The sequence below is a fragment of the Podarcis vaucheri genome (genome assembly GCF_965113315.1).
Source record: "Podarcis vaucheri genome assembly, chromosome: 14".
NCBI lineage: Eukaryota > Metazoa > Chordata > Lepidosauria > Squamata > Lacertidae > Podarcis > Podarcis vaucheri.
In genome coordinates this window covers 1,125,903-1,147,140 of record NC_138752.1, presented here as the reverse complement: position 1 = coordinate 1,147,140, position 21,238 = coordinate 1,125,903, and the positions used below count along the sequence as shown (strand labels likewise).

General features: G+C 44.3%; 1 protein-coding gene across 4 annotated transcripts in view; it reads right to left on the bottom strand.

The window, feature by feature from the left end:
- The window catches only part of SIN3A (SIN3 transcription regulator family member A), a 62,034-nt gene that overhangs the window by 23,816 nt on the left and 16,980 nt on the right, over positions 1–21,238 (bottom strand). For all 4 annotated transcript variants that reach the window (XM_082198015.1, XM_082198014.1, XM_082198016.1 and 1 more), the window contains exons 2-11: positions 13,296–13,517; positions 12,559–12,735; positions 9,995–10,101; positions 8,121–8,415; positions 7,295–7,543; positions 6,493–6,645; positions 5,796–5,954; positions 4,692–4,775; positions 1,658–1,776; positions 1,010–1,220 (exon numbers count right to left, since the gene is read on the bottom strand). In XM_082198015.1, coding sequence (XP_082054141.1) covers positions 1,010–1,220; positions 1,658–1,776; positions 4,692–4,775; positions 5,796–5,954; positions 6,493–6,645; positions 7,295–7,543; positions 8,121–8,415; positions 9,995–10,101; positions 12,559–12,735; positions 13,296–13,484 — 1,743 coding nt within the window. In that variant the 5' untranslated portion in view covers positions 13,485–13,517. The remainder of the gene's footprint in view (positions 1–1,009; positions 1,221–1,657; positions 1,777–4,691; positions 4,776–5,795; positions 5,955–6,492; positions 6,646–7,294; positions 7,544–8,120; positions 8,416–9,994; positions 10,102–12,558; positions 12,736–13,295; positions 13,518–21,238) is intronic.

The following is a 21,238-nucleotide window of genomic DNA, read 5'->3' as shown; positions in this document are numbered from 1 at the left end:
CTTATCTCAAAGATCAGGGACAAGCACTGTTTGCTCCCTCTCCCTGCAAGAGTCAAAGGACTCTGATACAGGCAGGAGAGGCAAGGGGTGGATGGACATCTCTGCTGACTCCACTGCCGAAAAGCCTCAGAAGCGAACATGTAAGCAGCTGGCTTCCTTATAAATTTGATTAATTTGGCTTAAAGTAGAAGGCACTCTTGTCCATGTGGGAGGTGACAACAAAAGAAGAGATCCAATGAGAAATCTTTTGTGGAAGAATGAGATCCTTATTTGGACAATTTGGGAAATATCATAGTTAAGTGGAATTGCAGGCAGGATTAAAATATGAGCAGCAGAAGATGAATGATAAATTTGTAATGAAGGGAATGTGGAATAGATAAAGGTATAATTGCTGCAGGAATGGGTGGGAATACAAACACCACGGAAGAAGGGTGAGGAGTCAACTTTTAAAATGTGTAGAAATTTGGTGTAAAATTTGATGTTAATTTGTTAAAATTGTGAAAATTAAAATGAAATAGGAAAAGAAATTATGTGCATTTTATAATAATCTGGATATTTATTCGGACATATGGACTGCCTACATTAATTTATACATTTAAGTCAGAATTGACAGAATACTTTAATTGTTGGTGCTAGCTGCTGTTTCTTCTTTTCCTGTTATTTTTGCAAAAAGAAAGAAAGCTTACGACTTCAGTCACTTTGGCTAAAGTTGCGCCATTTTCTTCCTGCCTACTTAAGTCTCAGGGTATTGTCATTCCAAGGGCTCTTCCTCTGAACCTCATTCAAGGAAAGAACAACAGCCCAGTGGTAGCACACATGGCTTAAAGGAATGTCCCAGGCACCTCCAATTTATTATGCTGCAGCAAATGATGGGAAAGATCTTTCCCTAAAATAGCCACTGCCAGACAGAGCAGACTCTCCTGGGCTAGGCAACTGTCCAAGCTGATGCACAGCACCTTCCTATTTTCCACTAGCATCATTTACTTCAATATGAAGAATGCTGCCTTACCTCCTTACACAACGGAGTCCGACCAGTGCACTTGGGCTGCTGGTAGCTCTTCGGCAAGGCTCTGTAGCTAGAGCCAAGTCTCTTACAAGAAGCGTAGTCTATTTCCATTGCTATCCCTTCTGTAGCCCGTTCCTTAGGGAAAGTCTCCATGTGTGCAGACTCTTTGTAGCCCAGAAAGTTTTTAAACCAAGTGAACAGCTCTGGGAATTTCCTAAAAAGAGGGAGGGAAATGGGAGAGGAGAGAGAAAAGATTATAGAACTCAATGGTTGCAGGAAGATTATCTAAGTCTTTTGTCTAAATGATTTACACATTTAGGACACAAAAAAGGACAAACTGCATTGCCATAACTTATTCTTGTTTGGAATTGTGGTTTAAGCATGCCACATTTTGCTGTGTGGATTCAGCACCACAACTATGGTTTGCAACCAACTAGAAGCAGAAGCATCTAATCTCTTCGTCTTGCAATTGGAGGAAGAAGGAAAGCAAGGGAGGGAGCAAGTGAGCCCAATGTTCACTGCTGCTAATTCCCAACTTTCCAAATCAAGTTGACTCAATGCAGCCAGTAAATTCATCTCCTTTGTCAAGCACCCCAATGTACAAACAGCTGGCAATGAATCATGCAGCCAAGTATCATTTATTTCACTTACCCCAAAAATGGAGAAACTAACTGCACAAGCTCAGCTCGGGATATCACCTCCTGATTAAAAATGACCAGGCAACGGAGGAAATTCTCATATGCTTCTGTGCTTCGCAGAGCTTTCCGAACCTTGTGGGAGAAGGGAAAATATGGTTAGCAAATTGTTGAGAAAAATGAATGACAACACCGTCAATACACTGTACTTAACACCATCTCTTTGGGATGCAACATGGGAAACAATTCATAAATGGAATAAACACCTATATAAAATTTTACTGATTTAAGAGCTAATGCTCCAATTTAAAACAAGCCTTGAATCCACTTTGGTAGATTATTATTATGCTGTTTTAAAGCTGGTTAATCTTAGTATCTGACAAATGAAAATGTTGTTCAGTTGCATCTGAAATTGTTTTTAAACATGAAACTCTTTTTAATAGTTGCAATTGTTTTCTTTTTTTAAAAATGATATTTATTGAGAATTTTAAAGTTACAAAGAAAAAAGAAGGAAAAAACAAGAGAAAGAGAAAAAGAAAGAAAAAAGTAGATAAAAGTAACAATTACAAATCAGTAAAAACCAAAGTCAAAAAGAAAAAACAAAATGCACAATGCATCAAATTCAAAAAGCCAAAAATAAACAAAAAATTTAAAAACAAATCCAATATTCCCAAATCCTTAACTTTCATTAACTTATTTCATCGACCTCCTCACACCTCCCTTTTTTGTATTCTAGTTATTAATTATCTCAGCAAATCCTTTGCATCTTTCACAATATTCTGTCATTAAATTACCTTAATCTATTTTAACCTTATCTTACCATAAAACACCCTAAAACTTAAATCTTATTTATACCAAATTCTTTTAACCATAACATATTCTTACATAATTCTTTTTAACATTTCTGCTAAAGCCAAATAATTTCATTCCAACATTTTTCTAATACTCATTAATTTTACAATACTTTTCTAAATAAATTTTTAAAACTTTCTTCCAATCTTCATCCATCGTCTCTTCTTCCTGGTCTCGGGTTTTGTCAGTCCTTTCTATCCCATCCATCTAGTCCATCAACCTGGTGACCTTATATCCGAGGCTCTTAAGTCTTTTCCATGTCCCTTCCGCAGGTCTTCTTCATGTTTATACCCGTACTTTACTTTGTCTTCTGCTCCTTTCACTCGGGGAGACTCCAGCTTGACAATATTTTTGTCCCTTCTCGACAAGTCAGCCCCTTTTCCATGGTCAACACTGAAATCCATGTGGTATTCAAAGGCATGTTTCAAGGTCCCTCCAAAGTTAAGGGCCCCCACAACTCCGAACTCCCCCCGGCCCAAAGCCAGACTTGAAAGGTCAAAACATCCCAGCATGGGGGGGGGGGTTGTCCATCCAGCCCCCCATCTCCAAGCCAAACAGAACTCCATCTCTCCAAATCTGACTTTTTCCAGGTTCATTCGTCAAATCCACCAACTCATGTTCCTGCTGGGCCACAGCTCCCTCCATCTCTGCCACCTGAGGTCCAGCAACAACCTCCTCCCTCATCTGATCTGTCAAAGCACATTCCTGGATTAATTCCTGAGTGGGTTCTATATAAGTACCCATTGCCTGTCCAAAATTTCCAATCGCAACAGTCATCAAGTCCATCTTCTCATGTAACTGTTCCAATAAAGCACTTGTCTTGCAAAAGGCAAGCACCAGAGCCTCTGAGCACATTCTTGTTCAAGGTCGAAGTCTGGTCCCACAATCTTTAATCTTAACAGCTGCAAAGCTCCCCAGGTCGACTTTAATAACAGTTTCACAAGCTCCCCCTAGGGGAAACAATTTCTATTTGTATCCATCTTTTTTTTAAAAAAAATTAAAAGCACATCTAGCAACAAAGTTTTCCTTTTTCGGATATTTTGTCGATATTTTGTTCCTTTTAAATGTGAAAGGGAACAATGGAGTCAATATGTTTCTCTTCTTTTAACTATCTGTCAAAAACGTTTGTCCACAGTCAATGAACTTCCCCAAAACGCCTGTCCTGACACCCCGCTCCCAGGTTCAAGACGGTGGAAAATTGCCTTTCTTTACTCTCTCTTCTGCAGGTTTAAACAGTCTAAAAAAGGTTCCCCCCTCTTCTCCTGCTTCCAAGGGGAGTTCAGTAATTTTAAATGATGAAAATTTAATCCTTTACACACGACTTTCTAAACTCTAGCTTGCCGTGTCTTTGCTTCAATCTATCTACAAAAGCGGAAGGCAGACTTCCTGTTTAGACCTTCCCGCTTTCGGTGCCTAATTAAGAAATTTCATAGTCCAATTTTCCGTTCTACTCACGGGCAGTTGTTTAAAATCCAATTGTCCACAGGAAAAAGTCAGCGCTCTCCGGCAACAGCAATGCAGCTTCACTCCGTGAAAGAAGCAGTCGATTCAAAGCACCATGCCACTCACCCCCACGTCGCTCCGGATCCCCAAAACAGGGTTTCCCCGCGAGTAGGGGGGCGCAAAGGTGCCAGCCGAATCCCACGTCCACAGGCTTCTTCCGCCTGTGGTTTTTGATGGGTCTCCGCCTCGCCGTGGCAGTTCAGACCCTGTTCAGAGCGGATTCCTCCCGATCGGAGGAAATCCGCCATTGCCAGAGGCGCCAACCCGGAAGTCAATAGTTGCAATTGTTTTCATTGCTGAAAATTATAATGCAAAGCCGCCTAGTCCACTGCTACTTTTGTACAGAAGGGTACTTTTTTCAAAATTTGCTGGGGTTTTGCAAATTTTCAAAATGTCATTTAGTCTCTGAAACAGTGGCTTCAAAAGGTATCTAGAAATCAGAGATCTCACCTAGTCAGGAGAAATATACAGCCGGCTGAGGTGTGAAAAGGGGCAGTGATGCAGAAGTTGTGTGAGAAGGTCAAAAGCCCCCCCCCCCATGTTAGATGCTGAGACTGACAGACAGGTAACATCTGGGAGGCTTAAGGCTGCTTTCCTAATGCATACTGATCTGGGAGTAGGACTCAAATAAAAGAAAGCGCTAGGGCTGTTTGAAAACCAATGGCTGCTTCAGCAGATGTCATCCAAAGCCTCACCTTGTCAAAGAACAGAGACTCTGTCCCATGTTTTCCAGCTTCTACCACTGAAGGGTCCTTTAAACTGAGCAGCTTTGGTTTCTTCTGCAGAAAGAGAGAATGAGCCACAAAAGAGTTTCAAAAACCAGAGTCGAAAGATAATACTTGGGCTGATGCCTATTGCAAAATATTTTAGTTTTGCTAAGCTGCTGCAGAGAAGCCAGAGAAGTGGAGAATGGTATACATTACTGTTGTTTTGGCAGGGTTAAACAATGGTTACTGAAGGCATATGAAGTAGGCATGTAAGAAAACCAGTCAGTAGATACATACTACTAACTCTTCCCTGGGTTTTCATTATCAGCTTGGAAAGGCAAAGCATTAAAATAAGAATGGTGAATTACAAACACTGTTTCATTAGCAACAAGTTAATTGATCAACAAGAGTTCAATAACCTTCCTTATTTGCTGGCATCCCACCCAGGTCTCAGAAAAGATTATATGACTGCCTCCTCCTCACCCAGGACCTCAACCTTTTCTTGCAGACCTCACACAAGGGCTCCCAGATGCCATGGGACACCTTTACTGGCTGTTCCCTCACTCTCACCAAGGTTAACTCCCTGCTTAAGAGTTTTTTCTCCTAGAGCAGCACAGCCCCTCCATTCCCTTCAGAAGAATTTGCATCCTGAAATGTTATTGTAATAAATAAATATTAGGAAGACAATGATTCAAAAGCTCTGATAAGCTCTGATGAACAAATGATTTTCCAGCTAAAATGAGCCCATTTGTAACTTACAACTAAGCATACAGTCAATCAGGGACCGCTGTCCCACTAACAGCTCACTCTGTTCTTGCTTTGGGCTTTATGCAGAAATGCAGCAGACCTTCTGTGACCTTCTTCATGGTCTCCTCCTCCAGCCCAATCCTACTGTTTTCAAACATAAATATGTAAATCTACCAACTAATGAAACACCTTCATGCATCTGATCCAGTGGCCTCTAGTCCACAGAAGCTTAGGCCACAATACAACATTTAAGGGTCACAAGGGACTCTGTTGCTTTCATTGCAAAACAGACCATTGAAGTATCTGGTATCAGCCTTTTTAATGAAGATGATGATCAATGCTTACCTTCACTGGAGGAGTTGTCCCAGTTGCGGCATGCCGCCGGATCTGACAGCCATTCTGATTAGGTCTTTGCTGCTTGCTGTTAAGTTGGGGCTTCTTGACTGTGCCCCCATGGTCATTTCTCACAGATTCCACTTTCTCTGCAGTTGTCTTGCTTAATAGCTTGTTTAAACAACAATGTACAAACACATATATTGATCCCAGTATCCCATACAGGCAAATGTATTTAATTGTAATCACCCAGGCAAAGCTCTAGAGCTCAAGGAACTTGATATTAAAATGGCCTTGTTAACTGGGAGGGCAGGGGGGGCAGGCATAGAGAACAGGACTCAGCTCACATCACGCAAAGTATATCCTTTCCAGTAAGGAAACTAAGAAAATTGGCTCTTTGCCTGTGATCCTCTACAAGGGAATCATAAGACAATTTGTTGTTTAGTCGTGTCCGACTCTTCGTGACCCCATGGACCAGAGCACACTAGGCACTCCTGTCTTCAACAGAAACCCAAATTAGGAACTCTTGCTCTGAAGTCCAATCTATTTTGTTTATTTAATTATTATAATTAAATATCCCCACCTCATTAATTAATCCATATCCCAGTACTCCAAAAGTTACACTATGCCATAAGGAGTAAGCAGAACAGGATAAGCAATGCTCTCCTTCAAGGTGCCCTGTAAGTAACAACATTAGTAGCAAACTCACCACAGAGCTGTTTGCATCTGGCAGGAACTGCCCAAACTCCGAGAGCAGATCTTCCTGGTTCTTGAAAAGACGGGCCACCTGGGCATAGACCTCCTGCTCAGTCAGTGCCGGTGTGTAGTTGCCTCCTGCTTCCTTGGCATTCCGCTGCTCTTTCTGTCATGAGATGGAAGAGAAAGGAAGAGCTCAGAGCAGCTGTTCTAACCAGTTTCATTCTCCTGGTTCTTTAAAGAAAATCCACAACACCTAGCATGAGAGCTCAAGAGAAAAGCATCAGATGACAAGATAAAAAGGACACTGAAGAAGTTTCCTTCCTGCCCCTGGAAGGATTCCATGGAGGGCCAGACACTTGAGAGGCACATCTGGCTGTTCTACAAGTGTTGCACCCTTTTGTATGACTCATCTCCATTAATGATGGCTTTTAAACAGCATCTATGGAGAAAATTTCCTGCTCTGCAGGTAGGAACTTTGAAGGTTTGAAGCAGGTAGGTTTGAAGCAAAACTGAGCTAGTGTCAACTGGCTGGGGATTTACTACTTGTTATGCTTCACCCAGCCAGGGCTTTTTTTAGGCAGAACTTGCCGGAACTGAGTTCTGGCACCTCTCAGGTGGGCGCCATTGCCACTATAAGAGAACAAGGGAGGTGTTCGGGGTGAGTTCCGGTACCTCTTTTTCTAGAAAAATAGCACTGCACCCAGTAATCATCTTTTCCTGCTTTGCTTGACAAGCCACTCTTTTCTTCTATATAAAAGTGAACACTGAACAGGAAAAAGGTGGCATTAAGACTTGTGCAGTTGCCCACTCACCTGATAGGTATGGAGGATCTCCAAGAAAGCCTTGTAAATGTCTGGCTGTCCCTGGAAACGATTCTTGATCTTATTGACGTAGTTGATTGCATGATTAAACTCAACCGGCTGGTTATTCTGGAGGGATGGTGTGGATCCAAGAGAGATCGTCACAGGTGCATGGGGCTGGACTGGTGGAGAGCGAGGGGATGCATAGGGGATTGGGGGAGTCTGCTGGCTGGTTGGTGTATGTGTCTGTAGCTGGGATGGCTGGGAATGAAAAGCAGACACTGGGTTACACTGGTTCCTGAACAGCCACGTATTGAGTGAGCCCTTAGTGAGCCCTCCAGAGTGCTGCTTGACTATGCTCAAAAGCAAAAGAAACAGCAAAACTTATTATTACCTCAGGATGATACAGAGCTTGCCCAGAACACCCATGCAGCAATACAGAGATGAAAGGAACGAGACGCTCATCTACTTCAGCTCCTTTCCCAAAGGCAGTGCTATTCCCTTGTGAATCCACCTAGCTAGATCATGTACACAACACCAACTATGGTATGCTAACAAAACAGAGCTGCAGAAGCTTGGTTAGCCCAGAAATTTTTGTGCCTGAAGAGGGAAATTCCAAACAGATATTGTGCTTGTGCAGTGATTCTTGCACAGAATGTGTTGGTGGATTGTGCCCCAAAGGTCAGCTATCTGTCTCTGACTCTCCACTTTGGGAACATGCCTCCTTGACAAAACCCCAAATCAACCTCACTTTGTCCCTTGAGAGGGCCTTCTCTGTCCGGAAACCACAGGTGTCCCTACTTCTAAACTAGAGACTACCTGTTTCATTTGAGGTTACCTTGCTGATCTTGGCAGGTGTCGGCTGTGGTGCTGGCTGTGCTGGGGCTGGGGCAGACTGTGCTGATGGCTGAGACTGATGCTGATGCTGGGGCTGGGGCTGGGGCTGAGGCTGGGGCTGGAGGCCGTGGGTCGGGATCTGATGAACCTGCCCTGGTGTCGTTACATTCACCATGTCATTAGTCTGCACTTCAATTTTGTAGCCAGGAGGCAAGAAAGTGTTGAAACCCATAATCAAATCAGGATGGCCTTTGAACAGCTGAGACACCCGGCTAATCACTCCTGGAGTATCAATGCTGTGAAATCAAAAGACAAGGAGGAAGAGAGAGATCAGGTCTCCTCTGTGGATTTGACACATTTCAGACATGCATAGCACTACATTTAGAGAATGTTGTTAACACACATCCCCCATTATAGCTACTAGCAGAAAATAAGGCAGGCAAGCTGCCAACAAAACATGCTGCTTGGGGAAATAAAAGTAACCAAATTCTTGAACAAGCACCTCTTTCCTTTCCAGCCTGCCCACGCCTGAAGAACTTCTGGAATGGTTCTGCTTCAACTACCCTCTTTAGCAGAAATATGTCATGCTTCTATAAAGAAGAGCACCTTACCTATGGTGTCACCTCAACTGTGGAATGCCCCTCAGGAGGAGGCCCACCTGGCATGACATCACAAGCTGTCAGAGCCTGATGAAGACCGTCCTGTTTGTCCAGGCATTTAGACTGTAGGTGGGTTTTGGAATTGTTTGTTCTGTTTTTAGCTTTTTAAGAATTTATTTTTAATGCTTATTTGCTGGTTACAAATTGAATTTATTTGTTTTATGAATTGATTTTATTAACACTTTGGAATTTTTTTAATGAAAGGCAGATAATATTTAATATAAATAAAGAAAATATATAGGCATGGGCATTTCACAATAAGCAAAAAGGTGAACAGGACAAGTTTGTCTGATAATCTATTGCTAAAACTCAAGATTCTAAATCTCATGGGGGAGGGGGTGAGAAAGAAGAGTTCTCAGGGATTGTGTTTTCTTTTTCTGCCCCCCAAAAGCATCTACTTCTTTCCCCTTCCCCCAAGAAACAATCTTTATACAAGTATCAAATCTGCAATGACAAGTTAAGTGGCTGTTGGTAGTATTTATCATTTCCTTTTTATTTTGATACTTTGGGTATATTAAAAAATCTAATAAAAATTCTTTTTCTTTTTCTTTTTAAAGTGCAACATCAGAAAGTAAATCATGGACTTCTTAATTGTGTTACGTGCATTTCTTCCACAGTGGAAGTCGATGAGACAGGTTCCAAGTGAGTCTTCAAACGCAAAAAAGGCAGCTGCAGAAGTGAACATGAAGCATAAAAGCCTCTCCCTGAAAGAGGAGTTTTCTCAAAATACATTGAGAACCACATCTAGTGATGCAGCCACTTTTTCACATTTTACTTGTGTTTTCCTATGGCTGCTATTGATTCTCTTCCTATGTATTCAGACAGCCTCCTATCAAGACACTAAGCATGCTCAGGCCCTTCCAGTTTCAGCAACTTTGCTATATCAAGCCCATCCAGACTATGATTTGGACCTTGGATAAGGCATACTTAAGAGCAAACTTTGCTTTTTTGGGGCCCACTATAGGTGGGGGTGTTAGGCATGAGGAGTTTTAACCAGATCAGGGGCTAAAAAAGGAAGTTTGGCTGCGAGTAGAATTATGAAAACAAGCACAAGAAAAAAACAGCAGGCAAGATAGGACTGTGGTGAATTTAGGGCAGACAAAGGGAAAGATTCAAATGTGTGATATTGTCAGGTATTTGATTTTGACCTTACTAGTGAAATACTACATGGCCCAAAGAAGCATCTGTTAAAATAAAGCACACAGCAGGTTCGCACCTTTGAGATTTAAACTCCTTCATGATGTCCAAGAAGTCGTTGTAGACTTGAGGCTGGCTGCCAAATTGCAGCTTCACTTGGTCAAGGTAGGAGAGGGCATCTTCCACCTAGGACCAACAAAAGCAACTTAGGAACATGTCTTTCTGTCACCATTTTATCTCCATTCTTGCACATGCACAGGGAATGCAACCCCTGAGATACAAAAAAGCAGTTAAGCAAAACTTATTCTTCCACCAGAAAGCAATTCTGCACTGTGTATAGCTCTCTCTTCTGTGAAGCCCAGCCGTACATAAGAGATATAAAGGCCTGGGGGAAAACAGAGAACTGGGAAGAGAGAGGAGAATAGTCTGTCCCGCAATTCTACCATATTTTTTTGGGGGGGGGGGCCTTTCTGGAGCTTCACATCTCTTGTCATGCAACACAACAGTCCTCTCAAGAAGTGAATAGTGCTACTGCAGTCCAAGACAAAGTTCCAAGGAGGGGCACAGTAAGGGACCTGACACTACTTTCTTGTTTTACGTTGTGATCGGTGTGGCCGTTTTGTGATGTGCATTTTGCTGCTGCTTTCTGGGGAAATTTACAAATTACAAAGGGTTGGATAAGAGCGCCCAGAACAGTGATGGACCCAGGGCTTCCAAGCAGGCTTTTAAAACAAATGTCTAATGGACAAGCCTGAAATTGCAAACCCTTCATAAGCAGGGTGCTGTGCAGAAAAACAATATACTGTACCACAGCCACTCTTCAGGCTGATTATTTAAGCAATATTTCAGCCTGAGTTAAAACCTGTTTTTTAAAAAGTTTTTTTTTCTGCAACAGCTGGGCTATGCATGTGCTCTTTCCTCGGACTTGCGTAACAGTTTTCCTGAGTTCAATGATAGAAACTTTTGTTCACTTTTTTGTTCGACAACCAAGGCACAATTGCTGGTTGGCAAATTTTCTCCATTTTTAAAAAAGGAATTTGCCACGCCTCAGAGGGCTTCTCTCCCTGCCCCCCGCAGGCCATTTCCTGGCCGCAGCCAAGAGCTATACCAGAGATACTTTCACGAAGTAATACTCACTGCGCCTGACAGTGGCAACAGCACATGCTGCAGCAGAAAACAAGTACAGGACAAAGAAACACCCCCCAAAAGTAGATATTTACATACATATAAGAAATGGGATGTATGTAAAGTCAGCCTTACTCAGAATAAAAGTTAATGAAAAGGACTGTCATTAATTTCAGAGGGTTTACTTTGAGTAGGACTAGTATTGAATACAGCATAACAAAACAACCTACAGAAGAGATGATCAGAGGCTATCAGAGTTCACACATCCCCTTGTCAGGGACATGCCCTCCTTGGCCAAGGACAACCATAAAGCCCCCTGGGAGACCTTGGGCCCAACACCATCTCCTAACCTAACCCAGCTCACAGGGTTGTTGTGAGGGTGAAATAGGGAGGCAGAAAACCATGTACACCACCTGGAGCTTGTTGAAAGAAAAATGTGGTATATAAATACAATAATTTGTCCAGGTGAACACGCAATAAATCAAAACGTCCTAGGCCTGCACAAAATTTTAGTGGGACAGCAAGTGGCCTTAACAAAAAGATTGGGAACCTGTGGCCATCCAATTGTTTCTGACATACAACTCCCATTATGCCTGACCACTAGTGTGTTGACTAAGGCTGATGTGAACCGGAGTCCAACAAGAACTTGGGGGAGGGGGTGTCACAGGCCCTTTATCACTGACTTAAATGCTGTTTGACTTCTGCCTCCCCCTCTGTTGCTGACCTTTATGTAGGGGTGGCAGTGGGAAAGAAACCTTTTAACAGCCAAAATATGAGATCCATGCAGTTAGATTAACAGCAATGTAAGAAGAAGAGAGAAAACCATAACAGTACAGTTGAAGTTCTTCAGTGTTACTAAACTATTGATAAAACAGGGTATGTATCTTATCTCTGCTATTCCTCAATGTACACCACTATAGCTTATCTGGTCAGGTTTGCAGCAAGGCACAAAAACAAACCTTGACTAGTTATTCCAAAAGCTGCTAGCAAAGACTCATACAAAAACTGCATACCATCCCCTAGATAAAACCAGGATTCTCCTACTTCATGGGTAGACAAACTAAGGCCAGGGGTCCAAATCCGGCCCAATCGCCTTCTAAATCTGGCCCACGGACGGTCCAGGAATCAGCGTGTTTTTACATGAGTAGAATGTGTGCTTTTATTTAAAATGCATCTCTGGGTTATTTGTGGGGCATAGGAATTCGTTCATTTCCCCCCTCAAAATACAGTCCGGCCCCCCACAAGGTCTAAGGGACAGTGGACCGGCCCCCTGCTGAAAAAGTTTGCTGACCCCTGACCTAAAAGTTCTAAAAGCCCGCAGCCATACAACACTTTATTTTATATATTTATACAATATGTTAATTGCTTTATGTTGCCAACCGCAACCCAAAGCAACTTGCAACCAAGTAAGTGGATATCCACTTGAGCTAACAGCGTAACTTTCTCATTTCCCCAAGCAGTCTGTGCTTCTCTGAAGAAAGGTTAAATGAAACCAAGTTAATCTACCTCAGACCTTACCTTCAGCCTCTGGAACTGTTGCTGCCCCTGCACTGGTGCTGCAGGGGGAGTTGGGTGAGCATGACTCTGCACCACTTGGCTGCCATGAGGCTGGGGTGGGTTGGGATGGTGATGCCCACTATGGGCAGTTGCGAGAGTGGGCCCATGACTGCTGGAGCTCTGTGGCACAGTGGACACCTGGGAAGGAGAGAATAAAGACAAGCCACTAGGGTTAAGCCTTATGCCAGCATGGGTGGCATAAGTCTCCAAACAATTGCTCTGGAGGTCACCTGGGAATGATGACTCCAAATAACTTCCATCAAAGCAACATCTGTGGCAAAAAAGGAACTCATATTGCTGAAGCATCTTTGGTTGTCCAGCCTAGAGCTTTGCTTTCAAGTGCTCCTTTGAGAAAGCCTGGCCTGGAGTGACATGTCTGAACAGCAATGATGCATCCCTGTGCAGAGTCCCCACAGTTGGGCACAGGAGGAGCATGGCTAGAACCCTGTCACCTATTTAAACTGATACACCCATCCCCATTAGCTTGACCATGAGATTTACTTCCAAACGAACATGCTGAGGATTGCACTGTTAAATGATGGGCCTCAAGACTGTATCTACTTCCAAGGGCAAGGAGGCTCGAGTCTCACACACTGGGAGGTGGAGGAGAGAGAAAACATGCTCTTTATTGTTATGTTATTGTTTGCCCACAGAGCAATGAAGATTGATGAACTTCCTGAGAGGACATAAGCTTCTACCTGGTAACTGGGTGTTACAGAGTACTGTATCCCAGTGGCAGATTGCATGGTCTCCGAAACAGATTCATATACAGGAGGTGCTGGAGCAAGAACACGGTGCTGGTGTTGGAATGGTTCTGTGTTGCTGGCGATACGTCTCTGCTGTGACGCGTACACAGGTGACTCCTGTTCATCCAATCGCCGCTTCATTCTGAATTCATGCTCAGGAAAGCACTATAAAACCTGTTAGAAAGAGGAATGGACAAATAGAAGCAACGAATTGTCAACCTTAACAGTAAAAATTGTATTTCAAAATCAAGGAGACAAAACAACAAAGATTCTAGTTATGCATTTAAACAAAGGCTGCTCTTTGTAGGAATTTAGAGCAGTGTTTCCCAAACTTGGGTCTCAGCTGTTTTTAGACTACAACTCTCATCATCCCTCACGAGCAGAACCAGTGGGGCCAGGGTTGCTGGGAACTGTAGTCCCAACACAGCTGGAGACCAAAGTTTGGGAAACACGAGTTTAGAGGGTATAATGTGACTAGACTGAAGATTTATAGGTGGACAAACATATTACATTTTAGTTTCACCTTAAATGTATCATGATAAACTTGACAGAAACTGGATGGCTTCATGAGTGCAGTTATGCCAAATTATAGAACTAAAGCACCATATACAAGATAAATGCTACCATATCTGCTTGTGCAGATCCTAATCCACCCCCACCCTACCCCACCGGAAGAAAGACCAATTTCAATCCAAGCTCAGTTAGCAAAGTTCTTCTGAATGGCCTTTGGCAGACCACTATTTAGCCTAACCTACTTCTCAGGTTATCCTGCTTTTTAAAAGCTTCCTTAAGTGTTTTTGTTTGCAAATATTAATCTACTTCACAAGGGTTGCCTGCAGTGTTAGAAAGTGAGATATAAAAGCTAGGAGCCATAGCAAAACAGATCATACAGAGAGCACAGTGGGACTGAAATTTAGGCACGTGTGGGACAATAACAACTAGTGAATTTCATGGCTGAGTGAGGATTTGAATTCCAGCATCATAATATCCTTTAAGAGTTGTGGTAACCAGGATTGTGCACAGTATTTCAAGTGCAGCTGCACCATAGGCTTGTATAAGGCCATTGTGATATTTCCAGTTCTGTTTCCAATCCTTTCCCTGATGATCCCAAAAATATAATTCCCCATTTTTACCGCTGCCACAACCTGGGTCAACATCTTCATTGGGCCCTATGACCCTGTAATGGTAGGACACCACCAGCTCAGCCCTCAATAGCATATATGTAATGTTAGGATATGTTGCCCCTTGCGTGCATCCCCTTACACTTAGAATCATAGAGTTGGAAGAGACCACAAGAGCCATCGAGTCCAACCCCCTGCCAAGCAGGAAACACCATCAGAGCACTCCTGACATATGGTTGTCAAGCCTCTGCTTAAAGACCTCCAAAGAAGGAGACGCCACCACACTCCTTGGCAGCAAATTCCACTGTTGAACAGCTTATTAACACTGCATCAGATTTATCATTTTAATACACATTCACCCAGTTTTGAGAGATCCCTTTGGAGCGATTTACAGCCTATTTTTGTTCAAAACTACCCTGAACAACTTGGTGTCATCAGCAAACTTTGCTAACTCATCTCCAGGAAGGAATAGAAAGGTGTTCTGCCTCATGCTGCAGAGTTGAGTTCAAAAAGCAGGTAAATCTCACTCACTGTCACAGGACCAGAACCAAGAACAAGACAAAAATGGTTCTCATATCTATTTCAAGATATAAGAATATTTATTCTACTTGGACTCAGCATTCAAAATTAGCCAGGTGCTGGTTACATTTTGCGACTGACAACCGGCCTTTAACGAGTCAGTGGAGATGTCCAGGCGCCATTGTTTGGTGCCTAACATCTCCACCTGACTGGTGTAGCTGCAATGCCACGTCAGTCAGTTGGTCTGCGGGGAGAAGCGCCAAAACATACGCCTCTTTTGCTGCTGCACTGCTCTGCGAATCACCTGGTCCGCAGGGTAACATGGCACCAGAAGTGCTGCACAAGCCAAGTGATTCCCCACAGCCAGCCAGCCAGTCCAGCTCACTGCGCTTTAGCAGCTCCGCAGAGGCCACCTGGGTCCAGTTTTGTTGGGGCCAAGGCAGTGACTTTTGAGCCCTGGAAGTAGAGGGCTTCTCCTTGTGGTGACGGGCAACAGCGGGATGCGGACGGTTGCAGCAAGAGGGTGCAGACACCCAAGATTGCACTGCTGGGGATGCTGCCGAGGAGCCTTTGGGGGCTGTTGCCTGGCGCCCCACCAGCGCTGCAAATGCAGACCTAGCTGCTCGTTTTGCTGCTCCAACTTCTTAAGCAGCTCCTGCAGCTTCCAAACATTGGTGTCAGTGCTACCGCAGCTCCAAAGAACCCTGTGACCCTCTCGCCCCACAAGGCAGCTCCAGGAGTGCTCCAGTTGCCGCCTACTCCTATTCTCCCTGTGTCAGGTGAAGCTTCCCCCTCCACCCCCTTATCCCCCTTCCCCAACACAACCTGGCTGTGTAGAGGGGGCCCACCTTCCTTAGGCCAGCTCTGCTCTCCCCACCCCCATGCTCAATATGCATTCCTAGAAAAGAAAATGATGCAGCAGAATCCAAATAAAGGGGGCAAACCTTCCAAGCAAGCCAGCAAAAATATTATTATGGGGAAAATGAAAGGCAAAGCAATAAAAGAGGCACTGCTTAACTACTAGAGTCATTTCACTTCTGAGAAGCAAGATCACCATTAGAAACTCCTTAAATAATCAGCCAGCTCAGGAATCAGCAGCAGAAGCCCCACAATAAAAACCAGTCCTTTTTCTGTCAAGCGTATGCAGTACAAGCACCTTTTTCCCCCTAGAAAAAAGGCACTGGTTAAAAGCGTGGCACTTGCTTTAACAGCTTCATGGCACCTTTTTTCTAAGGCCCAGAGTAAAACCCATTTAACTATCCATAACTTGCAGTCTCACAGAAAGGCTGAAGGGGTGGGGTGAAAATCGGCCAGATCTCCCTTTCTGCCCCCCCCCCAAGAGAAGCAATCTATTTAACTGTGTGAAAGAGCTTCTTATGCAAATTGTACAACAATGGAAAAGACATCAACAAGCGTCCTGGAAGGCATCTCCTGCCCAGCCAGAAGAGTTCTCTGCACCATGTGCAAACCATGTGACTGCAAATCTCAACTTGGCCACAAGGGAGCACTCCTGAGTTGCAGAAAGCGACTGGCAACTGTACTTAAACTTTGAACAATTGGACTTTAAATAAGGACTTGCGAGCAGAAAGGAATTGGACTTAAAAAATTTACTTCAATTTGGTACTGAAACGGGAAGGTCTAAACAGGAAGTCAGCCTTCCGTTTCTTTGTAGACAGAATAAAGCAAAGACAACGTAAACTAGAGCTCAGAAAATCGCTTCTAAAGGATTGGCTTTCATCATTTAAAATTGTTGAACCCCCCTTCGGCAGCAGGAGAAGAAGGGGGATCTTTTCTGGACTGTTTAAACATGCAGAAGCGAGTTTAAAGTAAAGTAACTTTCCATCATCCTGATCCTGGAGCGGGGTGTCAGGACTGACGTTTGAAGCCCATTGACCAGAGACAAACGCTTTTGACAGATAGCTAAAAGAAGAGAAACATAGTGATTCCATTGTTTCCTTTCACACCTTAAAGGAACAAATATTGACAAAATATCTGAAAAAATGAAACTCTGTTGTTAGACTTGTCTTTAAAAGAAAGATTAAATAGAAATTTTCCCCCTAGAGGGAGACTGTGAAACTGTAACCAACTCCTGGGAGCTGGCAGCTGTTACAGATTACAATCGTGGGAATAGACATCTGACCTTCAGGACAATGTATTCAGAAGCTCTGTTGTGTGCTTTCTATAAAACAAATGCCCTACTGGAACAGCTACATGAGAAGACGAATTTGATGGCTGATTCGATTAGAAATTTTGAACAGGCAGTGGGAAAATATGTGGAGCCCACCCAGGAATTAAATCAGGAGTGTGCCCTGACAGAACAGGCCCAACAGGAATATGAACTTTTGGATTTGACAAATGAACTTGGAAAAAGCCAGATTTGGAAAGAAAAAGTTTGGTTTGGTCTGGAAATGGGGGGTTGGATAGACCCTCCTATGCAGGGATGTTTGGACTTTTCAAGTCTGGCAATGGGCCGTGAGATGTTTGGGATTGTGGGGGCACTCAGTTTTGGAGGGATTTTGAAACATGTATTTAAATACCACATGGAATTTAGTGTCGATTATGGAAAAGGGGCTGATCTGTCGAGAAGGGTCAAAAATATTGCTAAGGTGGAGTTCCCACGAGTGAAACAAGCAGGAGACAAGGGAAAATACAGTTACAAATATGAAGAAGAGCTGCGGAAGGGACATGGAAGAGACTTAAGGGCCTCGGATATTAGGATACCAGGTTAATGCGCCAAATTGATGGGATAATGAGGACTGACAAAACCTGGGACCAGGAGGAAGAGACGCTGGATGAAGATTGGATTTGTTTTTATTTCCTTTTTTCACTACTAGGACTGTTTTACAAAATTGATGAATGTTAGAAAAATGTTGGAATGAAATTACTTGGCTTTAGTAAAAATGTTTAAAGAATTATGCAAGAATATTATGGTTATGAGAAGTTGGTAAAAATAAGATTTAAGTTTTAAGTTTCAAGGTTTTTCATAGTCAGATAAGATTAAAATAGTTTAAGGTAATGTAATGACAGAATATTATGAAATATGGAAAGGATTTGCTGTGACAATTAACAACCAGGATACAAGGAAGGGGAGGAGGAGGAGGTCAAGGAAAGAGGGTAATGATAGTTGAGGAGTTGAGAATAATGGATTTGTTTTTAAATGTTTTTAAATGTTTGTGGTGTATTTTTGTCTCCCCCCCCTCTTATTTTGAATTTGTATATGTATGGTTGGAAGTGGCTTGTTTTTCTCTTTTTCTACTTTGTTTTTCTTTTGTAACTTTAAATTTTTTTCCCCAATAAATATCATTAAAAAAAAAAAAGAAAGCGACTGGCAACTGGTTAATTTCGAACACTGGTTGCCTGGGAAAAGGAAAATATGTTCACAAAGCAACTAGTCCACAGAACCATTGTAGTCTGCTATCCACATGATGCCCAGCTAGCCATTCTGGCTCTGAAAGGCACAGAGGACCAACTCCACACACCAAGGAGTGCCGCGGTAACAACTCCCTTCCTAGCGCCACCCTCTGTCCCTGACCTGAGATAAAGGAGCACAGCCATTGTCGGACTGTGCTCTGAATCTCCATGTTGGCAAGGCGGTGATCCAAAAGTTTGTGATTGACCACGTCGAAGGCTGCTGACAGGTCTTAAGAGAATCAGCCGTCCTGACCCACCTCAATCCAGCTATTTACTGAGATCATCTGTTAGGGCAACCAAAGCCGTCTCGGTCCCGTAACCAGGGCAAAAGCTGGACTGAAATGGGTCCAGAGCCGATGTTTCATCCAGAAACCTACCAAACTGTTCGGCAACCACTCTCTCAATTACCTTACCCAGGTACGGAAGATTCAAAACCAGGCGGTAATTGGATAGATCTAAAGGATCTAGAGATGTTTTCTTTAAGAGCGGATGCAACGCTGCTTCCTTCAACTCCCCTGGGAAAGTCCCCTGATTGGGACTGATTGATGATCTCACCCAGGTGGGCCCGCACCTCGTCTGGACACGCTCTAATCAGCCAGGATGGGCACAGGGCAAGTGGTGGGCCTTCCAGCTCGAAGGAATCTGTCTACATCGGCAGGGAGTATCCGATCAAAGTGGTCCAATACTGGACCTGGGGACAGTCGAGGGGCCTCCAGTTCTGTTACTGTATCCAAATTGTCAGGGAGGTCACGGCGGAGCAGCAAGACTTTCTCCGCAAAAAAGCTCGCAAGTGCCTCACAGCTATGGGTCAAATTCGTATTTATATTTGGCTGTTCCTCTAGGGTTGTTAAAGACCTAATTATTCTAAAAAGTTGCGCCTGGCGAGAGCTAGTGGATGCAATGGAAGCTGAGAAGTAAAACGTCTTTGCAGCTTTCACTGCCATCTCATAAGCTTTCATGAGCGTCCTATAAGATGTTCTTGAGGCTTCGTCGCAAGCATGCTGCCATACTCGCTCTAGCCGTCTGAGGTCCCGCTTCATTTCCCGGAGCTTCTCGGTAAACCAGGGGGTTTCGGCGGGGTCACAGAGGGCGCTTAGTTGTGATCTCATTGATGGCCACCAAGAGACAGTTATTCTACCTCTTGACAAGCTCATCTAGTGAGCCGCTGGGGGAGCAGGGTCCCGCAAGGCCTGACGAAATCCATCAGGATCCATCAGTTTTCGCGGCTGAGCCCAAATAGGCTCACCACTCAAGCGGGGTGGGGGCGGGAAGTAAATCCTGGCTTTCAGAGCATAGTGATCAGACCATGGCACTTCCACAAGTGAGGACATGATCACATCTATACCCGCACCAAAAATCAAATCCAGCGTGTGGCCTGTTGGTGTGGCACCCAAAACAAACTGGGAAAGCCCTAGTGTCGCCATGGAAGACACCAGGTCCAGAGCCCGTGAGGAGGGAGTGGCATCAGTATGGACGTTGAAGTCACCCAAAACCAGTAGGTTAAGGAACTTCAAGGCCCAGCCTGCCGCCACATCCAACAGGGCCTCACAGGGTGACTGCTGGTGTGCTAGGTGGTCGGTACACCAGCCAGACAGCCAAGCTCTCCTTGGTGCCCCACACTAGGCCAACACATTCAATGCTGGAGATTGGAGGTGATGGTACAGCCCTGAAAGAGCAATCCTCCCGGATTAACAACGCTACCCCTCCCCCCCGACCCACAGTCCGCGATTGGTGGAGGACGGAGAAACCTGGTGGTGTCATCTCATGCAAGGTGACTACTTCACCTTCGCACACCCAGGTCTCCGTCACGCACGCCACGTCAACCCCTTGCAAGATAAAGAAGTCTCGCAAGGTGGTGGTTTTATTGCCTATGGCCAATGACGGAAGTGGGTGCTTTTCAACATTTTATGTGCCCCTTGCCTAGATTGTCCGGAGCTTTGGGCTGGGTTGTCATCAATATGCTGATAACACCCAGCTTTATCTGTTGATGGACAGCCACCCTGACTCGGCCCCGGACACACTGACCTGATGCTTGGAAGCTGTGGCTGGATAAGCTGCGTGGGAGCCGGTTGAAGTTAAATCCTTCAAAGCTGGAAGTCCTCTGGCTGGGTCGGGACGACATGGGGTTGGGGGGCCAACTCCCATCTCTTGCGGGGGCTCAATTAGTACCAGTGCCTTCTGTCAAGAGATTGGGTGTAACCTTCGATGCCTCCCTTTCCATGGCGGCGCAGGTTGCGGCCACAGCAAAGGTGGCATTTTCCCATCTCCACCGTATTAAGCATTGGTCCCTTACCTTTCTCGCCCTGATATGGCCACAGTGATCCATGCGACGGTCACCTCCAGGCTTGATTATTGTAACTCACTCTACGTGGGGCTGCCCTTGAAGCTGACCCAGAAACTCCAGCGGGTGCAGAATGCTGTGGCGAGGCTCCTTACGGAGTCCTTTCCATGGCATCACATTCATCCAGTGCTTTACCAACTGCACTGGCTCCCGGTGATGCACAAGGTGCTGGTTTTGACTTACAGGACCGCCTCTTCTGCTATGCCCCGCAGAGGACCTTAAGGTCCACAAATGACATTTTGGAGGTCCTAAGTCACAAGGTGGTTAGATTGGGCTCAACTAGGGCCAGGACCTTTTCAGTACTGGCCCCAACTCGGTGGAACACTCTGTCACAAGAGGCTAGGGCCCTGCTGGACTTGACATCTTTCCGCAGGGCCAGCAAGACAGAGCTGTTCCGCCTGGCCTTTGGTTTGGACTCAGTCTGACCCTTATCTTTCCCTCCCCTTATGGTTTTGATCTATGGGCTATTATTAAAATGAAGCTGCATTTTAAATTGTATTTTT